A 14,289-nucleotide genomic window follows, 5' to 3' on the forward strand; every position below is an offset into this window, starting at 1 on the left:
ATAATCACAGAAAGAATAATCAGACTGCCTGGCATTGAAATTTTGCCAGCTTTGGAGCCAAGTGTTATTAAATTTCTGGTTCTTGAAAGAGACTGCTTAAAATTCAGTAAATGGGAATTTGACTCAGGAGAAGTGTTTTAGATAGGGTAAATGGTGTTTACACAACAAAAATTCCTTGGCAGTATTGCTAGCAGGAAGGCTTCCTGAAAACTTGTCAAGAAAGCTCTTATCAAGGCTTTTTATAAAATTTAAAATCAGGTTTTAGGGGAGAGAAAATATGAGAAAAACTGAGAAAGTGATTTGTTCCTCAGGAAAGTGGGACACCCATTGTCCCTACCAAGTGTAAGAGGAACACAAAAAGCTACGTTCACTGTTGTCATCCCCCTCTATCTCTCCTAGTGTAACAAAGTGCCAGTCTTAGTTAATGTCCCTAGGTTTGACTCCAAGGCACTCTCTGCCCTCTAATTCATGCTGTGGTTTCTGGACTTTCTGTTTTTATGGTACTGACGAATGAAGGATTTACATCAAAGAGAAGTGGTGCTCCCAAAATACTGTATTTCACTGTACGTGCAAATTGTTCTTTTCCTGAGCTAAAAATGAGGATAGAGCTACTTCTTTGTGTATCTTTTTTCTGTGGATTTCAAAGCGCTTGGAAACATTCATGTGAATTAATTATCTCCATTTTACATCTGGAGAAACTGTGAATGCACAGGCTGTGGACAGATGTTCTCCTTTCCAGATCCCTCCATGCTGTTGGGAGGTAGTTACCTCAGACTGCTGCTGGAAATTACAATCCCTTCACCTAAAACCAGTACCAGATGAGCTATAATACCAAACTCCTACTGACCCTGCTAGAAGTTTTTACAAGTCACTGAAGGTGGTTTGACCTTAACCAGTCTGACTTTGCTCCTGCAGTGATCTCTGGAAGAAAAATGTTAAAATGGCAGATGTTTAAACTGATGCATTTTACCTTGTGGTTGGTGTGTATGCAAGACTGTCAGAGATGTCCAGCTTTCAGGTGGGATGGGAATCAACTCAGGAGAAAGACCCCCAAGTCATAAGTTAGCGAGGTTTAACCTTGGTGACACAGGTCACTAAATTGTAGTGCAGCAGACTCTGCTGACCAACCACTTGCCTCTACTTTAGAGTGAACCAAGTTATTCTTTGGACATTCTCTCTATTCATTATGTTGATTAGATCTCCACCAGCTGTGACAGACATTTGTGAAGTCTCAGACTTCAAGCTGAATTCCACCTTCACTGGTTTGCCTCGGTGTGTCACTGTGTTTGCTTGTTCACAAGCCTGAGCCCTTATGGGCAGACAGTTAAATTTGTGGTCACACAGTAAATCTTCAGCAGGGTCAGCCTGGACTCCCAGCTCAGTGTTCCATCCACAAGATAATTTTGCTTCTCACAGCATAATTGAGGGAAACAGCAAGTTTTGAAATTCCAAATTCCATGCTAATCCTAAGCATGCTAAATGTTTCTGTATTTCTGTGGTCAACTTTACCATAGGAATTGTTTGAAAAACCCAGAGGGATTTCTAAACACAGAAGGCTTGCAAACACATTTTGTTACTTTAATTTAATTTCCTGATGAAAAATTGGCCAGTGTGATGGAGTTTTATGGAAGTGAATTCTGGTGGTGTAGTGGTTTTAACAGTGAGATTTCTGTTGCTCTCAAAATGCCAATCCTCATTTATGTAGTTTTTTTGGGGTTATTGTTCTGATTGACAGAATAGTCTATCAGAAAGGGAGACCTTCTTATCCCATGCACTGCACATATTAGATTTCCTCCCAGAATCAGTAGTTTCCACAAAGATGTGGAAACCAGTGTGAATCAGTGTCTAATTCAGTCTTGCTGAAGTTAGTGGCACCTAGGCAATGAACTAATAGTGCTGTGGAGATGAGTCTTGCTCTCATGTGTGATTGAGAGCTGTGAAAATTTTGAGCTGCCAAAGCAGAGCAAGGTCTGCTTATAGCATTGGGTCTCTGTGAACTGCTGCTTGCAAATTTTGTGTAATCATAATATTGGCAAAAGAAGAAGTGCTGCAAATGCTAAGTCGACTTTATTGTGTTTCTTCGTTAGATAAAATCGGAGAAGCTTTTACTTAATGCTCTCATTGCAAGTTGCAAGCCTGTAGGTTTTGTTTGCCCGTTTGAGTTGGGTGATTGTTCTAAAGCATTTGCTGTAATGCTGATGGTCAGACAACCTCTTTCTCTACACTTTGTCTCCACTAGTGAGGCTGCTTAAATGGCCATGCAGCAGGTGTTGAGAGGCCACTGTGCCACTCTGAGCTTTCAACTTTGCTGCTGTTTCCCCTGTCCTAAGAGGTGATGCCTTTTAGTGGTGGTTCTATAGTTAGTCTTAGTGTGCAGTCTTGCTTGTTAAACCTTGCTGCAAATATTTAATTTTTAGTTCTCTGCTCTGTATCTTTAATGCTTTGAGTATTTTCCCTTCCTTTCCCTGGCTGACATAAGACTCAGTCCCATGGGATGATTGGTCTAGTAATGAGTTGTAGTTTTAAGGCCAAATGTGTAGTTTCTGCAGCAAGGTATTTTTAAATGAGGCAGGCCTGAGAAAGTGCTAAGGACTGTAATCATTGTTGACTGAGAAGAAATGACAGAAAGGGGACACTATGGAACATCTTCTCTTGAGCAGAGCATTTTTCAGAACTAGCTGTGTCCTGGGTTTAAGAAGACCTGTGCACGATAGAAAAATGACTTTTGTGTGGTGAAGTGGTTTTGATTTGAAATAAGTGCAGGAAGTTGTACCCTATGTTTCAGAAATGGGTTAGCAAAGGAAACAGGATCACTGGAGCTCAAAGCAGCTCAACATTTGGGTGGCGTCCTTGTTAGTACCATGTGCCTACAGAAGCCAGTGATGGACCTAGGTGTCCTTAACCCTTCTTGCATATGGGGATTTGAGTGGGGGCAGAAATCCTACCTGACATGACAGTCACCACAGCTGCTGATGAATATTAGGAATTACTTTTTAGTGTGTTTTTTTAAAGAAGAATGATCTCTCAAAATAGTGACCCTCAGGTGTCATCAGAGTGATAATTACCTCTTCGGTCTTCATAAAGTCTAAAAGAAACTTCTGCCAACAAGTGAGGCCCTGAGCTGTGGGCTGTGTGTGCACAGTATTTCTCAAGCACAGAGCTTGGTTGTACCATCTATGGCTTGTCTTTTGGGCTGATAATGGTATTTGTCACTCATGTCCAATTGCTTGGGCATTGTGAATTATCTCTGAATGGTCTGCACAGTTTACTATTCTCAAACTTCTTTAGAAAATACTTCTTTTTCTAATTTACTGTTGAGTCAAGTGATTAAGCATAGTTTGAACAATTCCTCCCCTGCATAAATTTTAGGTAAATTTAAATTATTTGATTTATAGACGTTCACATGCCAGTGATATCTATCTTCTCTCTAATGTAAATTGAAGTTGAACTCCAGAGGACAAGTAGAAATTTCCCACTTTCAGGTTTTCTAGTTGTTTTTCTTCCTAATCTGTCATGTTTTGGAGCTTGTTTGCTGTAATACAGATGTGCTCTGTAGGTATGGGAGACTTTAGGGAGAGGTTGGCTTGGCTGCTGGCACATTTGCTGGAAAGGATAGAATTACAGCTCCACTGCTGGAGGGAGGTTTGTGGTGGTGTCAGCAATGCAGTTTCAAATGCATGTGTACTCTGTAATTGTAGGATAAAAATGACAAAGGGAGAGGAGGGCCTGCTAATTACTAATAGTAATGTAAGTTACGGTGTGCACAGAGATCCTAAAAGGTAATTTTCTATGGATGTTTTCCCTTTGGAATCTTTCTGTTGAACACATTCATTACAAGTGTAAGCCCAGGCTTTTGTTCTGAATCTGAACTATCAGTATCATTTGAAAGCAGTTTTGTTTTCTGGATTTTTAGCGGTGTAACTGTTGTTTAAACTGTAGTTTCTGAGCACAGCTTCTAGCTTTGCTTTCTGACAGTAACAGGACACAAGGAAGAAAGTAGGGGAAAGTATGTCTTAAAGTTCTCAAATTTAGAGAAGCCTTACAATGCTTTTGAAAGTGAGACTTAACATGTTGCTCTCTCTTAACTGTTACTTCCCTGATATGTAGAAGGCTACAAATATCACATTCCCCAATGTGCTAATGTGTTTTAAATAAAGTACTGACATGGCTGGCAGCATGTTTCAGCATTTGTCTGATCTCTTCCCTAAATACTGTCTGTCTCAGAAGCACTGTGAGGATAAATTAATACAGTAGAGAGTATCGTAGGTTGCTGAAAAGTGTGGGATTTTACAGTTACATAGGTAAGTAGATACCTGTATCATATCCTTGTAAGACATCTGATAAGGTAATTTGAGGACTTTTTCTTCTGTTTTAGAAAGAAATGAGGCTTATGCTTTTTTTTTTTAACTTCCTGTCAAATGCAGTCAAAATATATATAGGAAGTCAGATTTCATTAGCTCTGCTCACAGAGTAACTTGTGGGCCATTGAGAGTCCAAGCTGAAATATTTCTTATTTTAGATTCATGGATACTCTTGCATAAAAATTGGGATCAATAGTGGTAAACACTTAGACTGGCACAAGTAACAAGGAGCTGTTCAAGCTTTGTTGTTTGGGGTTTTTTTTAATCAATTTGCACTATATATTTAAATTTCAGACAGAGGATTTCACCAGAAAAATTATTCAGATTTTGTCCATTGGTCACTTCCAATAGCAGCTCTATTTTGAAGAGATGATACCTGGAGTGACATCTGGCTCATTTCTACTTCCCCTATAATCTTTTCCATGCTTTCTTTTCATGCCAAGTAAGGTCCTATGCCATTTTTCTGTGGCTCTGAGTTTCCACATTCATCACTGCTGCTCAAAACAGGTCTTGGTCTTGTTTTGCCCCATCTACTGAAATTATTTTCCACTGTGTATTATGAATTCTTACTTTTCCCTTGAAGGCATAGATTTTCTATTTTATAAATCTGTCCTGATCTCCATTAACCATTTCCTTAATGAAGTCTCGTGCACCTAAAAGCTATTCCACCATGTACACTTTGCAGAATATTACGAAGTATTAAAGTCAATAATCATGTTTATCTTTCCTAGCCAGATCCTTAAACCGGTCATTGCAGATGATGGGCTGTTTTTATGGATGCTTTGCCTGGTGTCACGGAGCTAAAGCTAAAAGGTATTAATTCAAACATAAAAAGATGTAGTAATATTTTTCCTTTTCTTTTGCAGTGCAATTTTCCAGAGAACCAGGATGGCTAGAAGGCACGTTAAATGGCAAGAGAGGACTTATTCCACAAAATTATGTTCAGTTTTTATAGCTTTGTGCATTGAACGCCAAGAAGGTGTACATGGTATCCATGGATTTTTGTTCTAGTCACTTGTCTCTACTTTTGTGACTGCTTTTAATCAATGAAGAGCTGGACTATGGATTGAAGATCCTAATCTGTATAAAGACATTAAGTGTTGCCAAATACGAATTACAAAAAAAAGGTTCTTTGAGGGTTGGAATGAGGGGAGGGGAACAAGAAAGGGGGATGGAGGAATAGATTAATTTTTTAATAGGGTGCTTTTTTCAATTGTAAAGAGCAGTAGTGGTATGTTTGTTTGCAAAATAAGTAGCATTTTAAGTCAAGTATTTGGTTGATCTGTGACTCAGCTTAGTGTCCTGGAAATTATGCCTCAATAATCAGCATTTTTAACAGAATGTGAGAGGGATGAGGCACTGGAACACGTTGCTCAGAGAATTTGTGGATGCCCCATCCCCTAAAGTGTTCAAAACCACGTTGGATGGGGCTCTGAGCAACCTGGTCTAGTGGAAGATGTCCCTGTCCATGGCAAGGGGGTTGGAACCAGATGATCTTTAAGGCTCCTTCCAACCCAGTTCTATGATTCTATGATTATCTGGGTTTGGAAGATACTGTTGGATAAAAAAGGCTTTCATGCTGACAATTAAATTATATTTCAAAGGGGAATAGCCAGTACAGAACAGACATCAGTAAGTAAAATAATAGTTAAGACATGACATTTTTCAAATGTCTTCAAAGTGCACATCCATTTATGTTGTGTGTATGATTTCATTTATTTTATAAAGATAAGACATGTGAACTTTTATTACAGGTTCCTATATGTCATGGTTCCTTTGCTACTCAAAAATATCACTGTAAATGAAATAAAAAGTTATTTGCTATTTGCTTTGTCATTCCTATGTTGCAGAATATTTTGCTCTGTTTCTGTAAGTTGTAGCAAGGAATAATTACTGGCAGCTCTTTGCAGTCAGCCTCAAGCAGGCTTCAAAAGGGATGGGTACCTTTTCTCACTTAAACCAGGCAACACTGTCAGCTCAAGCCAAAAGGCAAAGAGAATAGAATCTCTGGCTACAATGCTTTTGCATCCTGGAGGCATCTTGCATTTTATCTGTTGTCTGTCTGTCTGTCTAGCTACTTACTGACCTTGCCTTTCTTCCTTCCCTGTAATTGTCATCTATAAGGTCTTATGGATGCTCTAAGATATCAGAATCCTCAATACCTGCCCCAGAATTATAAGACTTATTTGAGTATTGAGAGAGTTATCTGTGGTCATAGAAAAAGCTCTCAGAAATCTTATGGTCTATAAATATGTACCTTGTGATTTAAAAAAAAAGTTGCATGCAATTTATCATTAATCTTCATATTTTTCTTTCCTTCAAGTAAGACCCTCTGGGAGGCAGTGAAGAAGATGCAGGAAAATATGATGGGATGACATATAATACAGGCTCACTTATTTGTTAAATTGGACTCTGTGGATTTTGAGGCAGTTACTGCAGATATACTTAGCTTGCAAGTTTTTCTAACAAATGTGATTAGTCAACCAGTTAATGGTTAATGCTGCCTTAAGGCTGGGAGATGATTTTTTTCCCCCCTGAAGATTTAACTCCACACCATTATTTGTTCCTTTGCCCAGACTGCACAGACCATTGGAGTGTACACAAATCATCTCCAGATGGAGCAGTGGTGAGCCAAGTAAGTACTCCAGCACTAACCCTCAGTGCTTGGAGGAGTTTCATTTGGTGTATTCTCCTGGAATTTGAGCCATGACTGTCTGCCATACAGTTTTTGGGCAGTTCTTGTCTTGGCATAGTGACCCAAGCACTGAAGATGACTTTTGGACTTTTGTGAAAGAGATTAAGTTCCTTAATTTGCTCCCTGACTCAGTGTTAAGGAAATAGTTGCACCAATACTTAGAGCAACAGATTGAAGGTTTCCTTGCTCATATTTATGCATGTGGCAAAGCACTGTTTTGGCTGGGTATCGTGTTGCCTGGGCCCACAGCTTTATCAATTCATTTGTGGCCTTTGTCATTCTGGAGGCAGGATGGTGTTTGTGTTCCAAACTCAGTTTTTGTGGCTACCAGTTGGTGGAGAATGTAAATCTTTGGTATTGGCCTCGCAGGTGTGGCAGCAAGGTATGCTGGCTTGTCAGAGAGTGAAGCTCTGACAATTTGAAGCTGACAAGCTTTGGAAGTTGCTTCCATTCGTTTCGTTGTTGTTTTAAACCTGCAGTGCATGTTTGGTCTTGTTCTGGCTGCTATCTTCCAAAATTCTTAATGTTTTTTAGCTCTAGCTCTGTGTTTCAGTTTTTGTGGGTTTTTTTCTTTTAAACTGAGGTAGTTTAAAGAGGCAGATATGTAGAAAAGGAATAAAAGACTTAGTGTCTGTTCTATCCAGTTCTGTGACCCCATTTTGCCTTTAGGTGAGATATTTTGAGACTCCTGTTGCTCCAGGGGCAATGCAGAGCCCAAACAAGAAGAAAACTTTTCCAATGAGAAATGATACACTGAGCAGAGGTAACACTAATCCAAACTTTCTCAGGTCCCAGACATTGTCTGAAGGCAGTGGTGTGAGCTGAGCCAGATCAGATCTGGCTTTCAGGCTAACCACAGTGCCTGTTAGGAATATAGTTGTGGGAACTGCTCCCCACCACATGGGTTTCCACATCAGCCCAGCTATACCAAGGCTGAGTACAGACATGCAGTGGCACAGCTTATTTTTCAGCCTCGCTGCTGAACACCACCATCAACAGTGCCTTGTCCTGACTGTTTGGAAGTAGAGATTAAAAGATGCTAAAAATTAAAAACCATATAAAGGAAGGCAGGCCCCTTTTCCATCCTTTGAGCTTGCTCGATTTCCTGAAGCTGGCCTTAGGGCACACTTCGTGTCTGTTTTCCGGGCGTGGTAGATGCGGGAGGAGCGGAGTAAGGCGCTGTTAGCTTGAGGCAGGAAGGAGGACAGGGAGTCCATTGTGGAGGAAGCTGGATGAGGATTTCTTCTCTTTTGGCCTGGCAGCAGGAGCAGTAGTTCTCTGTGGGTCTGGCCTAACTCCATCCTCTCACGTGGAACTGCTCTCCTGTCAGAGCCATGGGTGCAGGTTCAGCTTAATCCTCAGGCTGGGCTCCCCCTCCCTTCCTGTGTGCTGGTTACTGTGTGCAGGAGCACAGACTTGGCAGTTTTCAAAAGCCAAGAGTGCTGGGAAGGAACACATGACAGAGGCTGAAAATTAGAGTGTGAGTTAGAGAGAAAAAAACAAACAAAAAACAAACATGCTTTTTATGCAAAATGACGTTGGCCAAGCCATCACTGTGGGGCCAAGACTGAATCCCCCAGTCTGAGGATTAAGGTCGAATGTGTGTTTGCTGAATAATAAATGGAAAAGCTGAGACGCCTGACTAGCTGGGATCAGCAGAAATTTACAGTTTGTGTTAGTCATTGGACAGGGGCTCAGCCCTGTGCCTTGGCCAGGCAGCATTTTCACTGTGCTGGGTGAAAAGCCTGGGGGTTTCCAGGCTGCTGAATGTTGTTAAGCTTTGTCCCAGCTGATCTTCGTGGCAGGATTCCTTCTGATGCCTTCTTTCATCAGGAATTAAAGAAAAAAAAATCTCATTAGCTGATTTATCTGGCCTGTAATGAAAATAAGTGTTCCAGCTATACTGCTTGCAGCTTTTGCTGGCTGAGCCTCTGTAATTGTGTCACAGAAGAGACTGGGGCAGAAATTTGCCTTCCTCAATGCTCTGTTCCTTGTTCTCTTAACCCATTTCACAATTCTTACCTGGTTGGCAATTTAAAGAGAAAAGTTGCTGACAGAGGGCTTATGTGGGCTGTAAATGCACCAGTGCTAAACTGGGTTTCATTGGAAGTCTTCACTAGAGTTTGACCTTTTAGCTGAATGTGCCTTGGACATTGTTTTCTACATCCCACAGTGTGCCCTCATCTGTCTTTGCAGTAGCCAAAGGTAAGCGCCAAATAAACTTCCTATTATCAACATCTACAATTAAAGTAACACTTTAAAAACCTTACAACATGGCACGTTTTACTTAACAAAATGTGTGACACAGAAGGGCATTTTTTCCACTCCTTTCTATCTTGGTAATATTGTACTCATCACAACTCCCAGTCTCCGTAGACACTTGAAAGAAAGCAGTGTCCCATCTTGAGGTCAGATTCCAAGTTTGGTTAAGTTTTAAGTAGTGATAGTGTTGTCTTATTTCTAGAACAGCATATGACAGATACATCTGCTTGTAAACATATGGGAAATTTTTCTTAACACTGCTGATCCCCTACTATTCTTTCCTTCTGACAATTCAGCAAACAGAAAGCAGGTGCAAGGATTTTTGGCAATAAAAAGTTTATATAACTTGTTATTAAAAGAACAAAATACAGTTAAATGGTGGTCTTATACCACAGGCCTGGCTTTGTGCAGAATTTGATAGTGAATTTTTGAGCTAGTGCACACAACAAATCAGGATAGCAAGAGTTTTATTTCCCTCTCTGTCTTACTGTAACTATAACTGGAAAAGGCCTGCCTGACCCTGAGAAGGCAGTATATGTCGAATACTGAATCCATATTTCGATGAGAGAAATTCAAACTTTGTTCAAGTAGTTCAGCAGCCCATGGGTGGTTAACAGGAACTGGAAGCCAGACTGGTCTGGCTGCTGAAGGTTGCTGGGTTTCTTTGTTGTAGTGGGAATGAGTGTCAGCACAGGGACCTAAGTTAAGTGAACCACATTCCTCACCCTTGGGCGTTCCTTATTCCACAGCATGAGTAGCTGCTCCCTGGCCTAAGCCATCGGACATGCTGTGTCATCTGAATTAATGGAGCTTGATTAAACTAACCTCTACATGTATGTTATAGTGCATTTTAGGAAGCTTTATGTTGATGTGTTCAAGGCCAGGCTGGATGGGACTTTGAGCAACTTGGTCCAGCGGAAGATGTCCCTGCCCAGGGCTGGGGGGTTGGAACTAGATGGTTTTTAAGGTCCCTTCCATCCCCAACCATTCTGTATTGTTTCTAAATGAGCAGAAGCTTGTCTCTAAGCATATCAATGCACCAGCACCTATCTGAGATTAAAATGCAAGAAATACTTGCAATCAAACCAGTTTAATTCATGTATATTTGTACAATTTGTATAAAAAAAAGAAAAATAGGTACTTGCAGACATTAACATAAAGACCAAACAATATTTTCTATTTATTTAAAAAGCTTTAAACATACAGAAGCAAACCCCTAATTATAAATGCATCATTATGCATAGATTTTACTGTTTACACCATACTGCTGGCTGCTTTTATTTTTCATCCAGGAATCTATTTAAACTCCAAGAATTCTTAAACATTCCTCTGAGCTTCCTGGCCTCAGAACTGCTGTCTGTCTTATCAATTCATTGACCTCCAGCTGAAAACATTGCTCTAAAAAAAGTCAAATCTTTAATAAACAATTAAAAGTGCATTAACTGTAGAATTGTTTAATTTCATAAATGTTTAAACAAGTCAGTGAAAAACACCACCCTGTGAATTAGCTTTTTGCATTACTGATTGTAAAGTATCTTTTTAATAAGATTCTGATATTGCAAACTTTAGTCTTCTCTATTTTGCTCTGTGCAACTGCTCAGTCGCACGACGTGTAGTATTCCTGAAATACCCACTGCAGTACATTAACACTATTTTACATTTTAACTGTGTATACAATGCTCTTGCTGCATATCCCTGTTCCTTCTTACATCAAAATAATTTAGCTCAATGAACAAAAGCCCACCTCTAAAAGCTGTCATAGTTTGTCTTGTATTTTGCAGGAGACAAATGCCTATTTCATTCTAAACAAATTCAAAAGAACGTAACTAACTTAGCTAAAAACTAGGGTTGGTTTTTGTTTTATTTCCTGTACACAGGTTTAGATTAAAAAAGTGATGGCTATTCTGCTTAAGTGTCCTTGATAAGAGAATACTGCCTCTTACAACATCTATATCCAATTGTATCTATTACTTCAATGATGTCTAGCAAAAAATAATAATCAATGAATGGTTTCATAAACAACAGGTGATTAAAGTAAAGGATTTATTATAATCTGCTTACAGTTGTTTGCAAAGACAGACATACGTTTTTGCATAAAGATATAAATTGCTTTTTAAAACTAATTTAGTGTGTTTAATTATATGAAGTTTCTGTGAATTATGAATTGTACCAAACCATGATTAAAAGTAATAAGGTACAAAAATAGGAGCAAACAGACAACAATTTGGACTGGGACAGGCATTTAACAGTGAAGTGTAGAATATGGCTTTGCTATTTTAGTCAAGCAAAGTTACTCTGAGACAGAAAAGGAGGCAGTAACTTTGTTAATATAAAAAGCTGCTGCAGACTGTATTCACCCAGAACCTGGCTTTGAAATTTTCTATTTTAGACTTTTTTTAAAAAAAAGTAAATTAAAAGATGGATGTATGACTGTGTCTTTACTGTAAACAACCAGTCTGCATGCTGTATATCTCACGGTGGAAGTTTGGCTTTCATATTGCTGTGCAGGTCAGTATTTAAAGATCTGCCTATGAATTAGACTTCCAAAATGCAAATAATATATGTATGTATATATTTATATATAAAAAACCTCTCTGAATACAGTCTTTACAGATTACCCATTGCATAAGGCAGGTGTCATTTAAAAAGACAAGTAGCGCTGACTGTCTTCAGTGCACCAAAGTGCACCTCAAAATTTGGGTTCAGAAAGGGTGTAGAATTCTTAATTCGACCACCATTTACAAGAAATGCTACATTCCGACCGGCCAAGGGACACTAGAGTTCAAAAATACCAGTGGCACCCAGAGAGAACACTACAGATTAGGACTCTGAAAAACTATTCTATTTAAACATGAGCATATGGTAGCAACAGTTGAGCCTCAGAAAAGTTCACCTGTCCTCTATTCTACTCCAAAATTTTGTATTCGCTTATAAATTGTGACATAGTGAAAATCACCTCAAAAATTCTTTTCTTTGCAGTCTTAGTCTAGAGAAAACATTTTTGAGACAAAATCAGACCAACTGAGTTGAACTTGTAGTTTGAACATTTGTCTTCTCAGATGTATTCTGATTGTTACAAAAGTGCTTAGAAAATTACATGCTTTTTCGTTTATCACTAAAAATTCTACTCAGCTAATCTGCCCATATCAGTACCTTACCATCCCTCTCACCAGAACAAATCTTTTTGACATACTTACTGTAATGATCTGCATGTTCCCTTCATCATAACCACGAATCGCTATCCCCCCCTCTGAAATAATAACCTGACCTTTTAAGATGTTTCATATATCCAGCATTCAAAAAGGAAAAAAACCCAAACAACCTGGGAAACCTTAATAAAAAAAGAAAAATCATTCAACATCTGGCTCACCCCCATTCCCCTGAGAGAGAAAGGGAATAGAGGGCAAGAACTCACTAGGTCATTAAGCTGGCAAAAGCTTTGGAGAGAGACCGTAATTTGTCTTGTTAAATGAAACCTTCGTAAAGTGGCGAACACAACAGAGTGTAGTTTCCTACGGATTCTTGAAGCAGGATTTCTAAGATGTGCTCAAGTCACACAGGCTTGCAAGAGAGACAAAAAGGGAGAAAAATATAGAGGAAAATAGAAAGGCTTAAACACAATTGAAAAGGTTAAGCGTGGTTATTTACAACAGATACTGTAGGATGGTAAATTAGATATGATGCTAAAAAAGGCACAGCTTTCCCTTTCTTAAATACACTGTAAACGGTTCATTATGCATGCAGAACATTTCACTTTACAAAAAAATTACCTTGTTTGTTTAGACAAAGATAGTACTTAAATAGTCTCCAGCAAAATAGAGTTCTTTCAAAAATACTTTCCCATTCATCCTATTAACCATTAAAGATTTTTTGTCTCATTTACAAAAGTTCCTTACACCTTATTTCAGGTCCTTCACAATTTATACATACAGCAATGTACAGTACAGCAAAAGACTGCAAAAAATTATTTGTAAAGCCAGCACAATAGATACTATAAATTGATACCAGGGCATTTGTTTTTCACATCTTATCCTTTTTAATTAAATAGTAAATGGACACTTAACACAGTGTATATCATCTATGATGGGATAACATGGGATAACAAATGCCACAGGTGGGGATAACAGAGTATTCCACACCAAATGTTCTGTTATTACTTTACACGTTAGGGTTGTGTGTGTGTATATATGTGTATATATATAGTTTTTGTTTGTTTTTTTTACAAGAAAAGAATATTAATGCCCCATATTGACTTTACGTTTTATGTGCAAACCAAGGGTAAGCTTTAAAAAGTTCTCATTAGTTCTCGAACCCTTTTAAAACAAGCAAACAATACCAGAAACTACATGGCATATTTAAAACTCCATCTGTTAAAATATCAAAATCAAAGAGTTATTGACTAGATATGGCTTTTCATCCAGAGGAACAGGAACATTTTCTAAGTGTTTAGGGTTATGGGGTAATTTCCAAACATCTAGGTCTTGCCAAATCCGAGTCAACTGCTTTCCATTCCCCAAACCCTTCGTATGATTTTAGACTATTCAGAGACTGCTGAACAAGTGTAAATAGCATGTTTAAAATATGGTTTCTTGGGTCCTTCATGGGTGTGGAATAACACAGGGAAACTTAAGGCAAAGTTCTTCCATTTAAGACATTTTCTATCACTTCCTGTGAAAGTACAGGGGCTTGGCATTCCCAGATTCCACCTTTGGTAGCTGGTCACTGATGATTTCCACCAGCATGGCTGGAAACTCTACTTTCAGTGCCTGAGACTCTCGGAAGGTGTAGAAGCAGAATTCCAATAAGTCACTAACAAGCTGAAATGCAGAAAGAAACACTTTTTAGGAAAAACACTGAGATTTTTGCATGCAAACAACAGCTTATTGACAACTGATTATTACCAAGAGGTGGCACCTTACTTTGTTGTGGCAGTCCAGTTGCAGGGTTATAAAGCAAACAAAAGAACTCAAA

General features: G+C 38.9%; 2 protein-coding genes across 6 annotated transcripts in view; one reads left to right on the forward strand and one right to left on the reverse strand.

The window, feature by feature from the left end:
• The window catches only part of ARHGAP10 (Rho GTPase activating protein 10), a 145,938-nt gene extending 139,741 nt beyond the window's left edge, over window positions 1–6,197 (forward strand). The window contains exon 23 of the mRNA XM_071555637.1: window positions 5,228–6,197. Coding sequence (XP_071411738.1) covers window positions 5,228–5,316 — 89 coding nt within the window. The 3' untranslated portion in view covers window positions 5,317–6,197. The remainder of the gene's footprint in view (window positions 1–5,227) is intronic.
• Window positions 6,198–10,403: 4,206 nt separating this feature from the next.
• The window catches only part of NR3C2 (nuclear receptor subfamily 3 group C member 2), a 206,784-nt gene continuing 202,898 nt past the window's right edge, over window positions 10,404–14,289 (reverse strand). For 4 of the 5 annotated variants that reach the window (XM_071555642.1, XM_071555640.1, XM_071555639.1 and 1 more), the window contains exon 9: window positions 10,404–14,135. In XM_071555642.1, the coding sequence (XP_071411743.1) occupies window positions 13,980–14,135 (156 nt within the window). In that variant the 3' untranslated portion in view covers window positions 10,404–13,979. The remainder of the gene's footprint in view (window positions 14,136–14,289) is intronic. The other variant, XM_071555643.1, reaches the window with a different exon arrangement.

This window comes from Pithys albifrons, chromosome 5 (genome assembly GCF_047495875.1).
Source record: "Pithys albifrons albifrons isolate INPA30051 chromosome 5, PitAlb_v1, whole genome shotgun sequence".
Lineage (NCBI taxonomy): Eukaryota > Metazoa > Chordata > Aves > Passeriformes > Thamnophilidae > Pithys > Pithys albifrons.